Source organism: Protomyctophum bolini (genome assembly GCF_963924005.1).
Source record: "Protomyctophum bolini genome assembly, chromosome: 4".
Lineage (NCBI taxonomy): Eukaryota > Metazoa > Chordata > Actinopteri > Myctophiformes > Myctophidae > Protomyctophum > Protomyctophum bolini.
The window spans coordinates 28,644,850-28,667,300 of NC_137865.1; the positions used below are offsets into that span (position 1 = coordinate 28,644,850).

The 22,451-nt window shown below is 40.4% G+C and overlaps 3 protein-coding genes across 4 annotated transcripts in view; 1 reads left to right on the forward strand and 2 right to left on the reverse strand.

Annotated features, from left to right (window-relative positions):
* LOC308314714 (RNA polymerase II elongation factor ELL) overlaps positions 1-5,264 on the forward strand; it is a 35,608-nt gene extending 30,344 nt beyond the window's left edge. For both annotated transcript variants that reach the window (XM_080762370.1, XM_080762369.1), the window contains one exon: positions 67-5,264. In XM_080762370.1, coding sequence (XP_080618496.1) covers positions 67-234 — 168 coding nt within the window. In that variant the 3' untranslated portion in view covers positions 235-5,264. The remainder of the gene's footprint in view (positions 1-66) is intronic.
* A 1,402-nt stretch (positions 5,265-6,666) lies between these two features.
* Positions 6,667-10,551, reverse strand: pex11a (peroxisomal biogenesis factor 11 alpha). The gene is made up of 3 exons (XM_080761481.1): positions 10,258-10,551; positions 9,964-10,079; positions 6,667-7,748 (listed from the first exon to the last, which is right to left on the reverse strand). The coding sequence occupies exons 1-3, from the start codon at positions 10,311-10,313 to the stop codon at positions 7,180-7,182; spliced, it is 741 nt and encodes a 246-aa protein (XP_080617607.1). The 5' UTR covers positions 10,314-10,551; the 3' UTR covers positions 6,667-7,179.
* A 3,645-nt stretch (positions 10,552-14,196) lies between these two features.
* Positions 14,197-17,376, reverse strand: gnrhr4 (gonadotropin releasing hormone receptor 4; the record flags this gene model as incomplete). Its single annotated transcript, XM_080762161.1, is given in 8 exon segments — positions 14,197-14,240; positions 15,159-15,168; positions 15,985-16,040; positions 16,043-16,070; positions 16,073-16,103; positions 16,105-16,165; positions 16,168-16,255; positions 17,164-17,376. Coding segments are annotated over 8 exon segments (531 nt in total).
* Between the last annotated feature and the right edge of the window lie 5,075 nt (positions 17,377-22,451).

The following is a 22,451-nucleotide window of genomic DNA, read 5'->3' on the forward strand; positions in this document are numbered from 1 at the left end:
CATTGTTTTGTGTTTACAAATCCCCACATTTTGTCTAAGCTAACTTGGTTTCCTTTCTCTTTGTAGAGGTTTCCTGGGTATCGGGAAGAGAAGAAGAGATGTGAGTACCTGCATCTGAAACTGTCACATATCAAAGGTCTGATCATGGACTATGACCGGACACAGCCACCGTCCTCACACTCACCGGGGTGGAATGTGATTGGACCAAAAGCTTCTACAACACGGACCAATTAACTGGCCAGCTGGAGTGTTAAGGACTTTGTATACAAGCTGAAACACTATTCACTTTACTCCTCTTCACCTCTTGAGTGTTCATGGAATCAAGGAGCAAGGTTCTCTTTTCAAAAGTGGGCCCAGACCACCAACTCGTGATCAAATGACGCCCTTTAACCACTTAAACCCTATACTTGGTTGATCGGAGTCCCTCACGGCTCTATACTAGTGACTTTTCTGTTTTTGCGCTCTACACTAACTATCTTTGCTGTCAAATAGCTGGCCAACAGGCTCACCGCGTCACAAATGCAACGCACTGTGACCTTGTAGATCTGCTATTTTCCTGCGAAAGGTTTCCTCAGAATATAGATGCTGGGGTTTAAGTGGTTACAATAGTTTTTAAGAATGATTGTTATTGGAATGGCTGGACATTGTTCTGCTGTAAAATGGTGAGGTGATGCAGTGAAAGCCAAATGCTTTTTTTAAATTCTAAAATCGAAAATGCTAAATATATGTAAAGTCTCCTGCCCGCATACTTTGTAAGTATGTCTTTTGCCAGGACCAAAAAGGAGCATATGGATTTGATGGTACAATCATAGCAGAAAACAGATGTTACAAAAGTCTTTATATTTAAGTACAAAGTACTTTGCTTATTCATTGTTTTTAATGGTACAAACATAAATAATGAGATAATACCTTAATTCACCACAATAAGGTTTAAATCAATATAATACAAATGAATAAGAAATCCCATAAAAACACGACTATATTTATTGGCTCTGACCATGTAATAACAGCCTGGGGGAAATGCCACTTATTTTCCTTTCACATAACACCTGGGACTTCTGGAGATTACTATAAAATTACGTCCATTCTATTCACCTTTTTCTTACAGCCCATAGTGCATTGCGTTTGTGTGTGCATAAGTTCCTCTTTCTCTTGCTTTGTTGCCAGTTTTGCAAGAGAAACAAGTGGCCAGGTCTATGAAAACAAGCACAAATGAAAATAGCTGATCTACCGTTATTTAAAAACACATTGAGATTAAATCGAAATATTTTGAATATTTTTTAAACATTAAAAAAAAAGGCACAAAATATGTTCAGATTTATGTCTGTGGACAATTAACATATCCTTTTAATCTAGGGTTCCTTGATGTGAAGAAATGTGGAAGCAAGCCCAAATAAGCAACTACTATAAAGCCCCAAAAAACATCAACCAGCTACTACCAATAATTTATTTGCAAGTGACTTTACAGAAAAAACAAGTCAAAGGTTGCTTATAATAAGCAGACATGGTAACACGGCCTGAAGGAAGCAATGCACACACACAAGGAGCGCCACTACCTTGGTGGGGAAAAACGTGGATATAAATAAGACTTCAAACTGTCATTCTAATTCACCATTTGTCAGCCTTCTGATTGGTCCCTGACTGACTAACCAGCAGGCTCTTTCTGCCTTGTTTATCTTGAATTTTCTAAAACATCATTTTTGGAAAAAACTAAAAACAAACATGATATGCCCAGTCAACATGCTGCACCTATGATGTTCTTTTTTTACTGACACGTGGTAGTGGATGGAGAGAGAGAGAGAGATAAAAAAAGATTTTTATCCAACTACGAAACCGCAGCCAATGGGTGCAAAGAGGGGCACAACCACGGGCGGACTTGACAAAGGGTGAATTCATAATCATGAAATCATCATGAAATGCATTGTGCAGAGTCTGGTTAGAACCATGTATCATCGTGATAGTGAGCGGTGAGTTGTGAATCTAGAAAACTGGTCTTTCAAATACCATTCTGATAGTTTCAGAATAGAAATTTAGCTAGCTAAACTTAGCAGTGCTATTTTCAACACCAACACTTAGCCTTTCTGGAATCGCCTTTACATTATGTAATGGAAAATACTGGTTTATTTTGAAGCTTTTTTAACAACTTCACCTATGTCATGGCACATGTGAGGTCACTGATGTAGCAGCTGGCCAGACAATGTGTCAAACAACAAGTTAATAAGCATCACGCTGACGTGCGCTGACAGCCACCAGAGAGCAGTGTCAGAATTCTCCGAGGCGGTTGGTGCTAAATTGGATGTGCCAGAGGAAGATGCTCGTTTTGTTTAATTCTCAACTGAATGGTTTCACATGCATTAGGGCTGGGCAGTTAACAGAACATAATTAGATCATAACTGATATTTAAAATCAATAACGTTTTGAAAATGAAAAAATGTAATAGATTGTAAATTACAATCGACAAAATGGATTACCGTAGTTGGTTTAAAGTAACACATAACCCTGTATTATGGGCAGTTAACGGAACATAATTATATCATAACTGACATTTAAATCAATAACCAAATAGTTTTTTAAATGAAAAGATGTAATAGATTGTAAATTACAATCGACAAAATGGATTACCGTAGTTGGTTTAAACACATAACCCTGTATTATACTTTCTTGTACAATGGTACAAAAGAAATTGCCAATCTGTGACACGTGGCACATCCACAGTGCTTCTAGATCTGCTATTTTCACTATTGTTAAAACATATCATACATTAATCATAATTGTGGCAAAAGTTTGAAATAATAGTGATATTGATTTGAAGTCATATCGCCCAGCCCTAACATGCATGACTGTTTAGTATTTACATCACTTGATCATGAGGTGAGCGTGTGCCTGTGCCAAGCAGCCGATGGCCTCACGCATTGAGTTGCGGTGGACAGAATAGGTTTTTGCCCGTTTTGGAAATTGCATTCATGATTCATGCAGAATGTTAAGTGAAGCAAAATGAGCACTCCCCTATCCCTGACACGACCAGATTCCTCCCTCTTATAGTCACACATGATCAAACTCACCGTCTCTTGTCATCGATTCCAACGGCGGAAGTTAGATATTTTATCATCTGGCTACTGGTTGTGGACTTGGTGGAGATGCCTTTCAAAAAATGGAATTGTCTAACTTTTACCATGGCATGTACATCCAAATCATTGCTACTTGTGACTTTTCATTTCACTTAAGCTTTCGTGGCTTGAAAGAAAAACTATAGGGACCAGATTCAATTATCCTTTCAAGCAAACACAACTTTTGTCTTAATGATTGGTTGAAATGGAATAATGAAGCTATGCCTTAATGCCTGATACACATTTCTTTGACTCAGATACCCATGTTCTGAAATGTACTTAATCTCAATTTTGTTCATCTGCACAGTCAAACGTGTTTTAAGACAATTTGTTTAAATGTCTTTTGAAGGAAATGCTGAATTTAAGTTAATGGATTTTTTTTGTACTGCAAATGTTATCTCACCTGTGTTGACTCAGACTGTATTGTTTTTGTTCATGTAAGTCTTAATCATTTTGTGTCATAGATGCATTTTATTTCTTAATGTAACATAATCTTTAGATAATCATGAGCAGAAAAGAAAATGAATTTATTTGACATGATTGTTCAGTCCTATCAAACACCACTATCTATCTAAAGCCAGAATTATTTCATTGTTTTCAAACATAAGAAACATGTGCTGGACAGCTCAACAGATCTTTTTCTTCTTATCATATATTTATTTTCTGTTCTTGACCAAATTGCATGTTTGCAACTATGGTACTGGCTCCTTTCGTTTGAGACATAAGAATATTGATTAGGGCTGGGCATTGATATAATGCTATATCAGAACCATTTGAGGTTAACAATATACAATTCAGGCATCGGGTATTAAAAAAATGATAATTTATAAACTTCAGTATCAACAGACTTCTCTCAGAACATAGTGTCACGGTCGGGTGGAAACCTTAACTGTTACTTCTCATGAATGGAAAGAAAATAACCTGTATGTATTCCAATAGTTATTTGTCACAAGCTCTCTTAATTTTCATTGCTTAAATATTTATAGAACCCAAATACAGACATAAGTTTTAAGCAATGAAAGTAGTTAAGCCACTTTCAACCTGGTATTATAGGTGAACATTTTCAACCATTTCAAAAATACTTAGTGTGATGATAATATCATATGAAAGTATAAAATAGGGCATTAATTCATTCAATATGGAGATACAGTACATGGTTTGTGCCTGACTATGACAATATGCTTACTGTTCCCTTGTGTGCAGTATTGGACTGGGCTGGGTTTCCAGAAATCATCTTATGAGGATGATGATGCAATACTATGCTCGTGGGAATAAATGTGTGATAAACGTGTGTTTTCCTGTTGTTTCAACTACTGTAGGTGCCTTTTAGGAAGGAAAGCAGAGCTACTTGGAGTTTACCCATCATTGTTTTTCTGGAAAACCCATGGGTCTACAGTATTTCCACCATCACCTGTCATGCCATAAAGTAGTGTTGGTAGTGTTCACAGAACAGGGTTTACGATTCACAGATCATTCAGCCTCATTTCAGATTGTGAATAAAGTATTTTCCAGTTCTCATATTATTATTTTGAGAGAGAGAGGTGATTGTGGAGATGGACAGACACCAATTTGATGCCATTGAATTGGCTTGCTGTATGCATACATGTATGTAAATGTTATTATTTCAGGGTGTCCAGGTATCACAAGGAGTAGAGTTCCTGCCCACCACTGCAGGCAGGAGTTTGATTCCCCCAATACGTCAGAAAACAAAACTAAAGTAATTATTTTAATGAGCGGACCCTAATTTCCTAAATAATGTTTTCACTTTCAATCCCTTCTTTCAAATTGTATTTCATTCCGGTGCGCTTACCTTATGTTTTGGTATCGGGAATGCAATGTCTCACTAGAAATGTGAAATTAAATGTTGTGTCTAGTTTAACTAAGTCACTGCAATTGATCTACCTAGGAGAACAAATTTCTGTAACTATTTATTGCTTTTTATGTGTTTGTTCTTTTTGGGGTTCTTTCTTTGCACAGTTTATTCTTTTCACAAGCAAAACTCGAAGAATGGTGAAAGGGAAATGGAATATATTTTTGCAGTTTTTAATGGTGGATGCTTTAACAAATCCATCCTCTTGAGAAATGCTTAAATGCAAAAAGTGTTTTCTTGTCTCAGTAAAATATTGACAAATAAAGCTCTTTACATGTCTGACTTTTATAAAATGTAGCTACAATGTTTCCACGAGGGCAGTGTTAATCCAGTAAAGAGGGTAGCCTATACGTCAGTGATACTCAACCTGAAATGGAAATTGAGGAAATTGCGGAAATGGTAATTGCGGAAATTGCTCTTCACTTATAGCTATCTATTTTCAGGTAGATTGTTTTATTGTATTTTATTTTACTCAGCCATAACAATTTATTTTCTGTTAACCAACTTGCTGGCTGGCAGGCAGGCAGACAGCTACTCATAGACAGGCAGACAGACAGACAGCTACTCATGGAGAATTGGACAGGCAGGCAGTCAGACAGCTACTCATAGACAGGCAGACAGACAGCTACTCATGGAGAATTGGACAGAAGCACACACAAGGAGGAGCCCCAGTATCTTCACGCTGAAACAGGTCATATGATTATTATGAATCTTGCTGTTGGTTGGGACCATCTATGGTTGGGACATGAGCTAGGTCACGGTGGCACTGGCCATCCATCGACAGGTACAAAAAACTGGTGCAAAACATACCCTCTTTGGCAGAGGTAAAAAATATATAAACATACAAGGAAGATACAATATATTAAAACTTTATTTCAAAATACTCTGTTACACACGCTATGTATTACAGATACATCATACATTTATTAAGGCTCTTTGATTTAGTAACATGATTTGCATAGATTTTATTTCGCCACAGGATTGTGAGGAAAACCTTTTCCATCATACCTTTTTCATTAATAACAATGACGCTGCAATCCAGAATTCATTTTAATAAAACATTATTTTATCCAACCTGTATGGCAGATTATGTTAATACAATATCTGCAGTGGTTGGAGGTGGTCTCCCTACTTTTCCATTAAGAAATGTGGTGTTCAATATTTCCCCTGGCCAAGAAGGAATTATCTCTTGGATGAGACCCAGGTGGTAGGCCTACATGTGCAGTTATTTAGGAGTACATATAAAAAAAAGTTTTATTCCAGGCTGCGTGTTATACACTACAGCTGTTTACACCTTTGGGTGTACACCCAAACTTCGCACATACTAGTAGTCTAATTCAGTAATCTTTTTGTCTGTGAATTTTGCATACTAGGGCCGCTCTTTCTCAAGTCTGCTCGGATGCAGACTTACATTAGACCAAAGCTTGCTCTTGCTGTATGTCATTAGAATTATTTATTCTAGACTAACATGAGACGTTTGGAAAATGTCATTACACCCAAAATATGGGTGTAAAGCTTAGTGAATCAGGCCCAATGGCAGTGCCATGCAAATAAATAAGTCCTTTACTGAGCCAAATTTCAAAGATGTTTTGGCTTGTAGATTTTTCAGTACTTGATCCATGTTACTGTATAACAGTCGACAAAGAAATACAATAAATGTAAAATTATTAGACCAGCCAGACAACTATACACAGTGTAAACTGGTTAAAAGTGATTTAATAAGCAGGTCCGGCCCACACAATGGCAACTGCTATCAATTTAGTCTCACTCTTCTCATATAATATCTATGTCGCACACTGAAAGAGTTCACAGCGCATTATGACAGTGGTGCACAAGTATAATTATGAATCAGACATAGTTACTGTAAATATAAACAGTGCAAAACCAACGTAGAAAGTAGAAAACAAATCTATATTCTCGTTCATTTGATCAGATCCCTAAATCAACGTAAAAAATACAGTACAAAGTTTAGACATTCCAAACACTGTTGTACGAAAACAACTTACTCAATAAAGAAGTGAGTTGAGGAAAACTACTGCATGTTGGGCTATTTCGGTGCAGTTTGGTGTGTTTGGTCTAAGTTAAATGCCAAGATCTTAGACTAGTTGGTAGAACTGCTGGTAATGTCCTTCCATTCTGCACAAGTACATACATGATCCCAATAAAAAAAGCATGTATTCCAACAACTTTGAAACCTGGTCATCATGGTTTGATTTTTAACTTGGGCTGCATGAGGGTTATTATCCCTAGTAGTGAAGACATCAGACCACAAAAGCCCACCACTCCTGCATTCGACTGGTATATACCCAACCTGTCCAATGGAATGAACAGATCGCAAATATTCTTCAACGTGTCTAAGGCAACGGCAGGGTGGCTTTTTAGGCTCTCAAACAGCACAAAAAGAAAAGCATCCAGTGGTGGAAAAAGCACCTCAGCGACCTCAGGACTGTCACTGAGGTGCCGGTCGATTTTCTGCTGAAAGCGTTTATCCCTCGCCCTCTGCACCATCAACTGGGAGATCACGTAAGCATCTCTGGTCAAGTTCATAACTAGAGAGATGAAGTAGCAGCGAGAAGCGTTCAGGCTCCAGCGGTCCTTGTTGATGTCACGGATGAGACCGACATTTCTGGCCCAAAGTACATTGTCACAGATGAAGTAGAGGGCACGGTTAACATTGGCCACTGTAAGGCACAGGCACAGCACTGGGTCAGAGAGTTGCACGGTTCGCTTGGCAGCCTCAATGGAATGTACTGTGTTCCCCAGTCTGAACACTAAAACAAAAGCACAGGACATCAAAGCAGTTGTCAATTAAATTGGAAATGTGAGATTAAATAAAAGTTTTCATTCATATATATATATTTTTTTTTATACACTTTATTTAAAAGATCTCCTTTAAATTTTGAAAATGCTATTAAGTAACTTCCTTTTTTCCCCACATCATGCTCTTCGCATAAGGCATCAAGTAACTTTGGATACAGGTCAAGTGGGCACCTTGGACATTCTGGGAACCTCAATGTAAAATTGGCTATTTTGTCCAAAATGTTAAATAGGCCTATTTATATTTGGAAAATGGTCTTAAGTAATGTAAAGTATACATGTAATACATGATGTGAACATGAACAATACAGCGGCAGGTGTCTCTTCCGGGTTTTTAGACACAGCTGGTGGATGGAAATGAAGCTCCACCCATGCCGCGGGGGCAAGCGTTTCTGGGAATCTGGCTGTGGGTGGAGCACCATCCACCAGCTGTCTAAAAACCAAGGAATCTTTGAGAAGGAAAGGACATGGTCACGGAAGTTCAGCAGAATGCACTGGAGTCGATGAGAACTCAGTGACCAGCTCATGAACAAACACTATTTCTGAATGACTGAGACCTTTTGTAAAGTGTCACAGCCCCTTGACCTGGCCTGCAGGGCCTATGCTGTCTATATGGTGTACTGCCCTGTGTGTATTTCTCCCACAGATCACGTGGATGTCGGCCCACCTGAGACTCCTCATTAGGTGCATTAGGAGCACCTGGCCAGTGCACCTGGAACCCTATAAAAGGTGGGCTTGCCAGCCATTCTCAGTGTCCCTCTCCAGATGACGGCACCCTACAACACCCCTTCACCATACTAACCTTACTGACTTCCACATCTCAAACATTCTGTAAGCATTAATTTAATTTAGTTACCTTTTGTTAATAAATTGTTATTTTGAACACTCCTCAAGTTGACATGGCCCTAGGGCCGAGTTATGACAAAACTTATCGCTTCTGGAAAACAAATGAACATATAACACATTATTGTCTGCTGTGTTGCATTTCGATGTGTACACTGTGTAATGTTTAGAGGTATGGTATCTATCTAAAGAGCACAAAGTACCTTTCTGAATTTAGCAAGTATCGCGAGACTTCCCACCGTTTCCTGTCTGGCCTTGGAGCCAGAAAGGATACCTGCTGCTGTTTAGATCCTCAGATGAAAAGTATATACTGTGCATTCTGTGCACATCGAAAAGCAAGTTATTAGAAAAAAACCAGTGATATGTCTTCGTTTATATTCCTGAACCGAATATGACAAAGGTCTCGATTGTTCCGAAATAATATTTGTTGGCTCCATTCACTGCCATGTATTCATTGAACTTTCGGTGTGAGTTTGGCTCCCATGAAAGTGTCCAAAACTGTCCATGAAAGTGTCATGGTGCAGCCCAGTCACGTGACCATATACTTTCCTTCTCTAAGCTTCCTTGCTAAAAACCAGGAAGAGACGCCTGCCACAAGCGGCTTTTGCCGTGTCTTAGGGCCGATTCATACTCCTATTTTAGAGCCGAATAAAAGTCGGTTCGGCGCTGTAGAGCCTACAATTTGACGTCATTTGAGGTTCGGGGGGGCGGGTACCGTCCTAAAGTCGGCTCTTCGGTGCTACTGAAAATTTCTGACAAGCCGAAATCATTTCGGCACTACAGCGCCGAAATGGGAGTATGAATCGGCCCTTAGAGTATATATGAATAGAGACGGCACCCTGAGGAGAAATGGACATAGTGGCCGAATTTGAATAATTGCAGCACCATCTGAAACATACAATTTGGACCATTTGCATGCTGTATCCAGAGGCTGCATCCACTCATTAGGCACCCATTTGTTTTACAGGGTGAGTGTCTCACTCCAGCTGACAGCCTACCAAACTAGCAGAATCCAAGAGACCACTCCTTCATACAACCATATCAGCAATTAAGGTCTGCAGAACATTTTATTTTTTTAATAACATTAGCAATTTAGCAGTAAAAGGGGCTCTGCACCTGTTCCACCTTTCTACAATTTACCATTGTGCCATGTTCATGTACTATTGATGAATTACAACAAGCAAATGTCAGTCCTTTAAATTCTCCACATTTAAAAAATATATACCAAAAACTATAAAGACTACACTGTACACTCCTCATTGTTATTTTATCAATGTGTAACTCATTCATACTACCAAGACGTATTTAGTTTACTAGCCTACTCACATTTCCGTCCAGAACTCATGTGTGATTCCAGGCTGTGGAGTTTGGTCGCCAGCTCCTTTCTCTCTGAATTGTTCCGAACTAAATATTTTGACAATGCGCAGGCATACTGGGTCGCCCTGGGAAAATATACATTACACAATTACAATACAATCGCATCTATTCTTTAGCAGCTAACGATGTTAGCAATAGCACACCATTACAGCAGCTAATTATACTCAACACAGCACTTGTTAAGTTGTAGAAAAAACGCTGTTATACAAAGATATCGTCAACAGACACTTAAATTAACGTTACCTGAATATACGGTCCCGCCCTTGACTTTGATTTGAGAATTTAATAAAGGTGTCCATGGTGTAATTCCTTTGAGAACAAGTTGTTCTAGTTGGGCGGAGTAGACTGCTCAACGGTGAACCGTGGAACAACGTAACCTGCTGCAACAGTTAACGCAAATTAAATGCCCTTAGTTAAGTACTGTAAGTAACTCAGTGACAACATGAACAGCAAAATAATATATCGGTGAAAATAGCCCCCAGTCCGTGTCCTGACTGGCTGACTCTAAGATACACGAAAAGCTAAGTACAGTACACGTACAGATCCTACAGGAGGATAATATGGGCACATTGGGCAGCTCGTTTCTCTACGGAACGTTTAGCGGACGGAACGGTGGTGGGGTTTAGAGGACGGACCAGTGCCATACTCTATGACCAGTGCGTCTACTTGCTTCTCAGAGTGTTGCTTCTATGCTTCAGAGTATTACAATTACTCTGACTAACATGGGTTAGCCCTGGTCCAGTGCTTACAGCGAGGGGCTAAACATGGGTTAACCTGGGGTCAACGGTCCAGAATCAGCCTGCCATACTGGGTCGGTCTGGTTTTGCCTGTCCATATGGATGACCAGGTCATCATGACCGAGAAGCATGACCTTTGACTGAGACACTTATCTAAGAGATACATACAGTGGGCTACATGCTGCTATCACTCACTGACTAGCACCCGGCTTAGTGACAGTCCACTTCAGAATTTAATGAATCATCTATTAACTTGATAGCGGTAGCCAAGGGGCCCGGAAGCCGAGCAGCGTGTGTGTGTGTGTGTGTGTGTGTCTTTTTTACAGTATATGGTGTGGGGGGGGGGGGGGGGGTGTTCAGTGCCGGTTCTAGGCCTTTTGAGGCCCTAGGCAACATATTATACAGAGCCCAAAATGTTTATAAACAAATCACAAATGTTTATAAACAAATCACAAATGTTTATAAACAAATCACAAATGTTTATAAACAAATCACAAATGTTTATAAACAAATACCAAAATGTTTATAAACAAATCCCTTGGTCCTACCCCCCCCCCCCGACCATGAGACTTACTACAGGTAAACTGGTAGTGGTCCTACCCCCCCCATGAGACTTACAAATCCCAAATGTTTATAAACAAATCCCAAATGTTTGTAAACAAATCCCAAATGTTTATAAACAAATCCCAAAATGTTTATAAATAAATCACAAATGTTTATAAACAAATCACAAATGTTTATAAACAAATACCAAAATGTTTATAAACAAATCCCAAATCCCTTGGTCCTACCCCCCCGACCACATATATTTAGGTCAGATGGTGGAATCCTTGTATTGACAACTGTGATCTGAGAACTGCTGGTGAACATATATATTTTGACAAGGCTAGGCATATAGGTCGAGCCACGTATCTCCCTGACAGAATTCAAAACTTTTTTTATTATTTATTTTTTGGATCGCACATCGCAGTATATGTGATTTGAAAAATTAAAAAAATCTATGCGATTTTGATTGGGAAATACACTTGTGATTAAGGAGAGGAGATCCACAGCCACAGGGTGGCGCTCTGGTGTAGCAGTTTAACACCTATCTCAAATCATTGACCATGCAGCCTTTGATTGTCTTCGTGTGGCCCCACATTTTCCAGAACGGCCTGTTATAGCGCCACCAGGAGGCTGACTTTTGAACACCATTTGTCATCAGTGCTGTTATCCGACATGGTGCTGATGGAAATTGGGTTACTGTGGGTCAAAGAAGGAGAAAATAGATGGATGGATAGATAAACGGATGTGATGATGGCGTTTTCTATGCATTTCAGGGGTTTAGAGGGATTTAATTTGACCCCTCAAAAAAATTGCAGGGTCCCCCCTGCAATAAATAAATAATTCTCAAAAGCTTCCTCTGGTCACATTGCTTGCAAGCCCAACACTTATGTAGTACAGCACTGCACGTATGGTGACATGACACAATTGAATACTCCATGGACAACTCACCCCGGTGAGTTGTCTTCACTTTCTGAGACGGCGGGGTGAGATGTCTGAACTTTTTGCTGAGACAACTCACCCCGGAAAGTCGAGACATCTCACCCCGAAAGTCCAGATAACTCACCCCGGTGAGTTGTCTTCACTTTCTGACATGGTGGGGTGAGTTGTCTGTACTTTCCGTGGCGGCACCCATTACAGTAGGCCTAATTCAATTTCGTATTGTTCTTTCCATCACCATCCTCATCACCGCCAGTTTTTCATCATTCCAGCATAATTTTCATGAGAATTGGGCACAATACGTTTCCAACGAGATACTGTATCTCAATGGGGTATTCCTAAATAAAGAAATTTCAAACATACGTGTCGGATACAACTCCCATTGAATCTAGGCTTCTTACTTGTTTCTCAATGTCATCATACAGTTTGCGTAATGCAATCACATGATCTGTGTCCCTTTTAACTGGAGTCAGATTTAACAGTTTGTTCATGTGGGCATTAGAGTTTTACGCCCAAAACGACTGGTAAGCATTTTAATGGCATTGTCATAATTCTGGTCTGATAAAGCCAATCCCGCGACTACATAGCCGCTGTGCCACTTAAGAATGACTTTAAATATGTGAATTTATCAGACTTACTGAGACTCGTGTTTTTGTCTATTGCTGTCTCAAATTGACTCCAAAAGCTTTGCCATTGACTCACCTCTCCAGTGAACTTCTCCATGGTCAGTTCCGGCAGTTTGACAGACTGTTGTCTTGTCACTGTATTTCCCGAGGCCGTGGATGCGATTTCTCCTCAGAATGCGTTTTATCCTCGTCTTTCTCTCACATATTGCATCCATGTATTCCAGTGAGTTATTCAATTCTTCATTCAGTTGATCAAGTTCCAATTCTCCTTCAATTTCCCGATCATACTCCACCAAACTTGTCTCTCTTGCCAACAATAGTACTCCTACAGGAATACTGGAACTGAACTTTTCGCTGAGACAACTCACCCCGGAAAGTGAAGACATCTCACCCCAAAAGTCCAGACAACTCACCCCGGTGAGTTGCCTTGTGTTATATTCTTGTGAAATATTCTTGTGAAATATTCAGTAAAGTATTCTGGTAAAATATTCATTAGTATATAAGTATATAAAAGAGCTCATATTCATATACATATTCAGTCAGACAACTCACCCCGAAAGTGGCCGAAAGTGAAGACATCTCACCCCTGGTGAGTTGTCTTCACGTTCGGGTGAGTTGTCCGGACAACTCACCTAAAAATTGAACATAGGCTCTGAAATACATCAACAATCATAGTTAATTTATGGACTTTACAATTGAGCGTATTGTGCTAGCCTTAACGGTGTTCACTCCAGGGTTGAATGGCGATGAAATACACGTCTAGGATTTGTCAGGAGAATATTTATTCCATAAATCACATATCACATATTGTGATAGCTCAAGCCGCCATAAATAGTATGATACTAAGGTGGATGACAATAGTACAGCTGCCTTGCTGTCAAATGTTCCTTTTTATGAACTGAGATGTTCAAATATTTTCTAATATTAATTACCGTATATATATCAGTGTTTCGGATTGATCTTCTGCCTTCATTACAGACGGTGCAAGCATTTAATCATTTTTATTGACTCATTTTCGGATCTTACTTAGAAAAGAGATTCAAGACAATGTTTTTCCAATCCATTAAGGTGAAATAATGAGTATAGGTAGGACTGTTTCAATTAATTTACTTATTTATAATTATTTGTTAAACAGTGCTGACATGCATGTTTTACTTTATAAAAAGCCTTTGAAGCAAAGTAAAGTTAGACTAAACTGAATTGTAACAACTTAAAACTTGAACCTTGGTTGAAAAAAACTAAAGTTGTGAGTGGACGACCGCATAAAAGCATTTCTACTTGTTTACAATAGGGCCCACCATTTTCATTTCATAAAAACATTTAGAGACATACGAGCTCTAGCTGATGTCACTGAAGTCAGTGAGGGTGCAGGGCTTGAGGCCTAGAGGGAGCCATTGGAATTGGGCAATTGAGACAACATGTAGTCCAGGAAGGATCAAGGAAGTGAGACCAGTGTCATCACAGACACTTTGAAATACTAAAATATCTAAAAACATATTTTTATTATTCATAGATCATTGCATGTCCGTTTCCTGTTTTAGTTGCTTCTTTTGTTTTGCTACTATGTAGTTGATGCTCTCTTGTTATGTTTTTAGTCTTTCTTGTTACATTTTTTCTCTTTCTGTGAACCACTTTGAACTGCACTCGTTGTCTGAAATGTGCTATATAAATAAAGATTGATTGATTTAGCCACATAAAAACACCAGGAAAGTGTTTATTGGGGTGAAGTGGCCCAAAAAGTATGAACATTTGTAAAAAGAAAAGTATGAGCAATAATAACTGCATAAAGCTGAACAAAATGTCTAGCACAAAGTATGTGGAAGTAGTTATGCGAAAATAAATGGCAGAATTAATATAAACTGTAGAGAACTAGTGTGTGCTCGCTGGAGCAAGCTGCCCACAATGACGTACATAGTGATGTGACGGCAGCACAGTAACGGGCTGTTTAATGATGCAGACTGGCAACCGCTTGAAGTGTCTCACAGCCCGAGGCTCAAAGCTTAGGTTTTGTTCCCCTGTGACTGTCCCTGAACACAGACTAATGAATAAATAAATAAACCAAAAGGAGAAAAGAGCAACTAAAACAATACGCTGCACTGCATTGATCTGTAAATACCATAAGTAACTACGGTATGCTTGCTTTAGCCTACACATTTACTACTTTTTTCATTCATATTGTTTTACTTATTTCATTTTAGTGCAGTCCAGCACTATTTTTATTATTATCTTATGTATAATATATCCTTGTTATTGCACAGTCTTGTAGGCCATATTGCACCAATATTTGGCTGCGTCTAACTGTGCACCACCTGTATGAGTCAGAGTGAGTGTGAGTGACACATCATGATTAACTCCCTAGATTGATCTTGACCTTGTGCAGTACATGTATCAACACAGTATTAATATACTTCTAGTAGAGGCAAGGGATCCAGTGCAGCACGAAACTTGCTACTCAGAAACCTGCCTGATTTGTATTCAGCATTCAATCTCAATCACTGGGCTATTCTGTATTTCCCATTCCATTTCTCTGGAGAGACAGCGAAATTAGTTTGTTGATAACTGTGGTGCAAATCTTTAAATATATATTCTTGTTTGTAGCAAGAATATTGCTATGCTCTGTCCAGCTGTTTGCATACAGACAGATAAGAGGGTCACTCAACAACACAACATCCAATCAAACCCGAACCCAAATTGTTGAGGGCACTCTATAAGCGTGTTCACATAAGCGACTCCACAAACTTGAACCGTACGTAGGCCTACAGTATGTTGTAGAAACACTATTTACCACACAGCTTATTCGGGTCCTGACAGTATAGCTACCTTGCAACGAATACAAAACTACTCGCCCCAAACCGCGAAGAACGGTTGCCCCAAAGCCCGGCGAAGTCGCCCCCAAAAGTCCGGACAAGTCTCCTCGTAAAAAACGTTGAGAGAGAGAGATGGACATTTGTGACTCTCAGGTGGGATAAATGGACTGTCTGGATTTTGCTGTGTACAAAGCTCACCTTTAGAAGTGAGTGATTGGCATTTGATGAATTTGATACAATGCCCATGCAAAGAGCTTTGGCATATAGCTTGGACTCCTTGGAGAGAACACAACATATGTTTTATTACCACTCACTTACCTGAGGGAGAGAGAGAATTACGCTCATTGTCCAGGCCACAGACAACATGACTTTGCCTCACTGATGCCCAGTGGATTTAGGATAGCAAACTGTCTAAGCTAATGACCGCTGTTACAAAGGCACATCGCCACCAGCTTCAAGAACATCAGCACCCTGCAGGCTGCGTGTCCCCCTTGCCACGTACTGTGATGTTCCAGACGGCATCCACTGGCATTACAATTAACGTAATTAGCAGATCTGCCACGGTAAGATTCATTATGAGTATTCTAACATGAGTGTCACAGGGCAGCCCGTGCCCTATAGACTAAAGAGGAACAAACAGGCATACACTACTACACAGCTGCTTCCATTTAACAGCAAGCCGGTGGGGAGGACTGTGTGACTGGACATTAGTGTTGCATGTTGTTATTTTATTATTTGTACAAACATGAATTATAAAAGGACACAAAGATGGGGCATGGGTTTTAACAGCATTCCTGTTGATTGGGTGTTGTGTTTAATGATTGTGTCGCACCTGGCTCTCCTGCAGTACTGGTGATCCTCTTGATTGAGTGGGGGAAGGTACCAAGTGCTATAGAGCAGGAGGGGTGTCTGTCTTATGTGTCAAGAGCTCTTGTATTATATGTTCTCTTATGTGATTAATGTGTTGCCTGAAATGTGTGCATGTATTGGACATAGGTTTAGTAAAACCGTATATAATTGTGTAAGTCAACTCATGGGCCGTAGTTTGCCTCAGTTGAGTTAAGTGGTTACCAATTAGTTCTGTGTCTTGGTATGGTCTCACCCAGTATAAAAGGGAGGCTGCAGGATGCCGAGAGTCAGTTGGGCTTGGGGCAACCAGAAGGTAACACCCAGGGAGAGCTGCTAGGGGGCCCTTGATGGAAGGGTTTTAGCCGGATAGAGTTTCTCAAGTTCTGGGTTTGGTTTCCTATTTGCTTTCAAGTAATTTTCTGTCTTGTGTAAGTTTAGTCTTCAGTGTTTCTTTTTTGTTAGACCGGTGTTCCTACTGTAAATACACTGCAACCGGGGAAAATAAAACACCCTAAGAGGTATTGCTGGATTCTGTCACTTTTTGGAGCCTTGGCCACTCGGCCAACTTTACCAGACGGCATCCACTGGCATTACAATTAACGTAACTAGCAGATCTGCCACGGTAAGATTCATTATGAGTATTCTAACATGAGATTTGCGCTTTCCGCCATGACTAGCAGCGTACAGTACAGCCAAGTTGCAAACTGCTGACACCGCACAGAGAACAAAGGTGATAATCACTCTGACTTTGGCCGCTGATGTCGGAAGCTGGTGCTCCTGTCCACTTGTGCTCCTGTTGCAGAACGAGGTGGGTCTCTCACAGCTGCCATTGACTGTTTGCTCCATCATTTGGTGAAACATAATGAATCCGGGGAATTTGGAGGCTATGCCTTACATCCTGGCAGCACACAATAGGCTCGTAATGGTGGTTATTACACTCTAATTGTTCCCCATCAGAGTTGACAGTGGAACATCATTATGCAGAAGGAAAAATAGACACTGCGGAAAGAAACAGATTGGATAATTTAATTGACACAAATGTGTGTTGTTTGAAATAGTATAAAGTCTAATCAACTGTGACATTATTGTAAGTGGCGTGCAATCAATCATTGCTCCGTCTGTAATGTCAGGTTTTCTTTCTTTCTTAAATCTTGAAGATTTTTCTGCAGCAATAAAAAAATAGTGTTGACACAAATGTGTACATGTAAGTGGTGTGCAATCATTGTTCTCTGGTGATGTTTTCTTAGGTCGTCTGACCTTGGCTGCAGAAGATAATTTCTTCTGCAGCAATGACAAATCAGTGAATGTTGTGTAAAATGGATAGTGAATACAGTGAGTAGGATGCAGTATGATGATGTGTTGATATTCACAACTTGTGTTCACACAATATCTGTGTGTGTGTGTGTGTGTGTGTGTGTGTGTGTGTGTGTGTGTGTGTGTGTGTGTGTGTGTGTGTGTGTGTGTGTGTGTGTGTGTGTGTGTGTGTGTGTGTGTGTGTGTGTGAGAGAGAGAGAACATTTGACAATAATATTATACCTGCATATTAAATGATAATATTTCTACAGTTACTACAAAACCTGTATATCAGTCATTTTGAGTATACGGGTATTTAGGTCTGATATTATTATTTTAGGCCTAATCATGTGTATTTGTAACTTTTGACAAGTTTTATATTTTTCAATTACAAAATAGCACATTTTACATCGAGGTGCCCACGCTTCATTTAGTTCCCACTCTTAGAATGTATAGCCTTACAAAATTGGAATACATTATTATCATTCCAAAATAACCTATTCATTGAATACTTCACTCTGATGATTCTACATGCACTAGGCTAGCTGTAGCCTACTGTACGGATCCAAGAGATTAGATTTAGGCTATACCCATATAGGTAGGCTAACTGTCAATCTGGGAAACCATCGGAAAAAATAAGGGGGATCTGTTTTGAGAGATTAGGCCATATGTAGGCAGACTGAAGGCTATGCAATAGGATAAGAGGTAGGTAGGTAGGTAGGTATAGGTAGGTAGGTAGGTAGGTAGGCTATTCAGTAGCCTGCTGTGAATAATAGTCTACCAAATAAACCACCAAACATAAATGCTTTAAAGGAAAAATTTAAATAGATTGGATAATAACATACAAAAAATACTCTGTATAGGCTAATCTTCAAAAACGTCAGCATTTACAGGCTAAAGATTTTAGGCTACTAAACTTAAAGCCTTAAATAAATACCGGTACATAAATTCCACAGAGTTTCCTCTGTGAAAGTTTGGTTACTTTAATATTTAACCTGGAGTGTAGCAATTTTCCATGTGTGAAACCATATCAGTAATTACCTGAACCCTGGTGGGGTAAGAGCGGGCGGCAAAGCGTGTTTCCATGCGAGAAGCGTCCCTGCATGGAGCTGTTGCTTCTGTCCTCCCTGCATTGCTGCATCTACATGCTGCAGAGGGCCTACGCACATCTGGAGAAAAAGGGGAGCACGGTGAGGATCATGTTTTTCGATTTCTCCAGTGCGTTCAACACCATCCGGCCCCCCCCTGCTTGCTGAGAAGCTTGCTGCCATGCATGTGGACCACAACCTGGTGGAATGGATTACAAACTACCTCACCCTGAGACCACAGTATGTGCGGCTACAAGGCTGTCAGTCGGAAGTTGTGATGGGAAGCACTGGAGTACCCCAGGGAACGGTCCTGTCACCTTTCTTGTTCACCATTTACACCTCGGACTTCAGTTTCAACTCACCAACATGCCACCTCCAGAAATTCTCCGATGACTCCTCCATTGTGGGCTGCATCACGGAGGACAATGACGGGGAGTACAGGAGCGTGGTGGAGAACTTCATCGGCTGGGCGGAACAAAACCACCTGCTGCTGAACATTAAAAAAACCAAAGAGCTGGTGTTCGACGCTAGGCGGAGTAAGAGGAGGACCCCAGCACCCATCACCATCCAGGGAGAGGAGGTAGAGATCGTGGACTCCTACAAGTTCCTGGGTGTCCACCTGAACAAGGACCTGGACTGGAAAGACAACACTGAGGCCGTCTACAAGAAGGGACAGAGCAGACTGTACCTCCTGAGGAGGCTCAAGTCCTTTGGAGTATGTAGCAGGCTGCTGGTTATGTTTTACCAGTCGGTTGTGGCCAGTATTTTATTCTATGCTGTGGTATGCTGGGGAGGGGGCATCAAGGCCGGGGAGCTCAACAGGATCAACAAAATCATAAAGATTTGCTCTGTTGTTGGCCTCCGAATGGAGAGCCTACAGTCAGTAGTGGAGAGGAGGATCGGGGTTAAGCTGGACTCCATGCTGGATAATCCCTCCCACCCCTTCCATGGTGTGCTGCGGGAAAGGACGAGCACCTTCAGCAGTAGGCTCACACTCCCCCTGATGCGCACGGAACGCTACAGACGGTCCTTTATGCCAACTGCCATCTGACTACACAATACATAGAAGCATTAAGAACTGCCCCCCCACCCATATGGTCCTGGTCTTGTGTGTTTATGTCCTTTGTGTCTGTTTTTTTTTTTCTTCTGTCTGTCCAGTAGTTTTTTAGGTTTTAGTTTTTAGCTTTATGCACTTTGCTGTTGTAACACTTCAATTTCCCCTCGGGGATTAATAAAGTATATCTCATCTCTCTCATCTCATCTCATCTCATTCCTGATCTCCGACGCAAACTACAAAATAGCGGCAGTTCCATTTATCCTTGGCTTCCCCTGACAAGCAGTGAAGCACAAACATGATGCATGCTGCGAAGAGGATGCTGGAGGATCATCATCACTCAAGAGGCTAATAGGGACTATTCTTGTGCCCAACACTTAAAAGGGACACCTGGATATGAGTGGGCAGTGCTGGGCACCAAAACCATCTGATCTGGGCTATGTGCCAGCCTGCCAGGGCTGCCAAGTGCCGACATTAACTGTGCACGAATCTCCCCCAGAAACCTCCCCCAGAAACTTTTTAACAGAGTAGAAGTCTCCACAATTCCACCAGACTGGAGGCATGGGGACTGGGGAGAGAGTATGTTTTGCACTCCGTCTGTCTGTGTGTCCGTCTGTGAACAGCTAATCTCCGGCACCGTTGGCTTGATCGCAGCCAAACTCTGCACACACACTCCCTGGACTGGATGCCAGACCTGAACCTCTGCCCAACATTTCACACATGGGCCTATAGTGCCACCAGGAGGCAGATTTTTGCAGTACAACTATACAGATTTTGTCCCAAGACCCCAACATTAATCAGTACAGGCGTGAGGTTACACAGTCTCGTATAGAGGGTATGCGCGTGACATCATCATCAAACCCGGAAATACTGCAGGAACGCCTACTGAGTGGCAACGAACTGCTTTTTGGCCTTGACAGCCCATACAAAAAAGTATACTTACTGGAAGTATATTTGTAGGAGCCATTAGAAGAGAGGCATTATTTAGATTATTTCCAGTATTATTTTTAACCACTTGGTGGCGGGCTTGAGAAGCACAGCACTGTGTGTGCATTTATAATGTGACTCAGGTGCACTGAGCAGGGCTAGACACAGGGATTGATTGGGGAGCCAAACCGTTCCTACTGGCAGCACTCAGCACTCAGCAGCACTCAACAACCACAAACAGACATAAAGGAAAGAACCATATTCAATATAACTGGTAGTGGTATGTTTGTCATTTCAACTGCTCACTTCTACTCAGTAAATAACAATCAAACTGGATCAAAGACTGGACATCCATCCGTTACTATTTTTCTGTGTGTACTGCATAGGATCACTCAATCATATACCTGTGAAGTAACTGCAAAGGAGATAGGACCTGGCTGGAAGGTGAAAAAATGGCAGTTACAATATTTTTAAAATTATTGTCGTGAAAGGGTTAAAGTATAGGAAAAATATATTTAAGATATGTTTTAGCAGATCTTAAGTGCAACTCAAAGTATAATAAGTACAACTTAAGTGGTTTAAAAATAACTATATTATATATAATTATATCATCGCCTGGGATGATATAATTAAACTTTAGTGAAAGGTTTTTAAAATATTGTGACACTGGCAAGAAAGTGCAGTCCCTCTGTGTTAACAGTATTTTCTTCATCAAGGTCAGTACGTTGAGCCATTGGTGAGAGGTTAGCAGAATTTGTATGCATACATTATAATAAATACCTGTGATCCCTGAATTCAGCAGCCCAGGCCAGGGAGGTATCTGATAAAAATGTTCTGGTTTCCGATTGCTTGAGAATCTAGCTACACATTTTCATGTCTCTGGGTCAGAATCTCCATCTATCATAGTTAAAGTGAGTTATAGCTGCTAGATAATGTTTTATGTAACTAAATAATGGAGGTCTGGTGTCCACAAACTGTTGCATAACAGTATATGTTATGAGATGTTCAATTATCCATCAACTGTTTAAGCCTCAATGCAGAAACATGCTCTTACGTTCATTTTCCTGTCCAGCAGCTGATCGAGAGCTTGCCCTATGTTCCTTTCCAGAACTAGAGGGTCCATGGGAATATTTGTCATTTAAATGGTTAGTTCAGATTTTTTTACTTAAAGCGGTAGCAAATACTTGCCATTATTAATATAGTGGTTGCAAAGGTATTAATTGATTGCCTGAGTCCCGTGGTGTGAGTTCTGGTCTGGTGTTGGTCAATAAAGTAGTTCCGGTATCATTTGGTGCACTGGGGACCACTTATTAAAAATGTATAGTGTCATTTGTATTGTTGACTTATTTCTAACATATGACTTTCGTTCAACTTTGACCCCTTTGCCACATGATGGAACTATATTTTTGTTCTGCTGCTGTCGTAGTGATACTGGACACAAAAAATAGTTCCATGTGACAGACAAATCTGAACTAACCCTTTAATGTCTGTTCCTGGTCAAACATAAACATGGTGCAGACTGCAGAGTGATATCCTATTATCAGACAAATCCAGTTCAAACACATCGAGAATCG

What these genes read in the sequence shown, in the direction of transcription:
- pex11a (XM_080761481.1), bottom strand. Translation starts at nt 10,313, where the DNA reads ATGGACACCTTTATTAAATTCTCAAATCAAAGTCAAGGGCGGGACCGT. An exon ending in GGGCGGGACCGTATATTCAG is followed by an intron (nt 10,080 to 10,257) that starts GTAACGTTAATT and finishes ATATTTTCCCAG; the next exon opens with GGCGACCCAGTATGCCTGCG. An exon ending in CATGAGTTCTGGACGGAAAT is followed by an intron (nt 7,749 to 9,963) that starts GTGAGTAGGCTA and finishes CTTTTGTTTTAG; the next exon opens with TGTTCAGACTGGGGAACACA.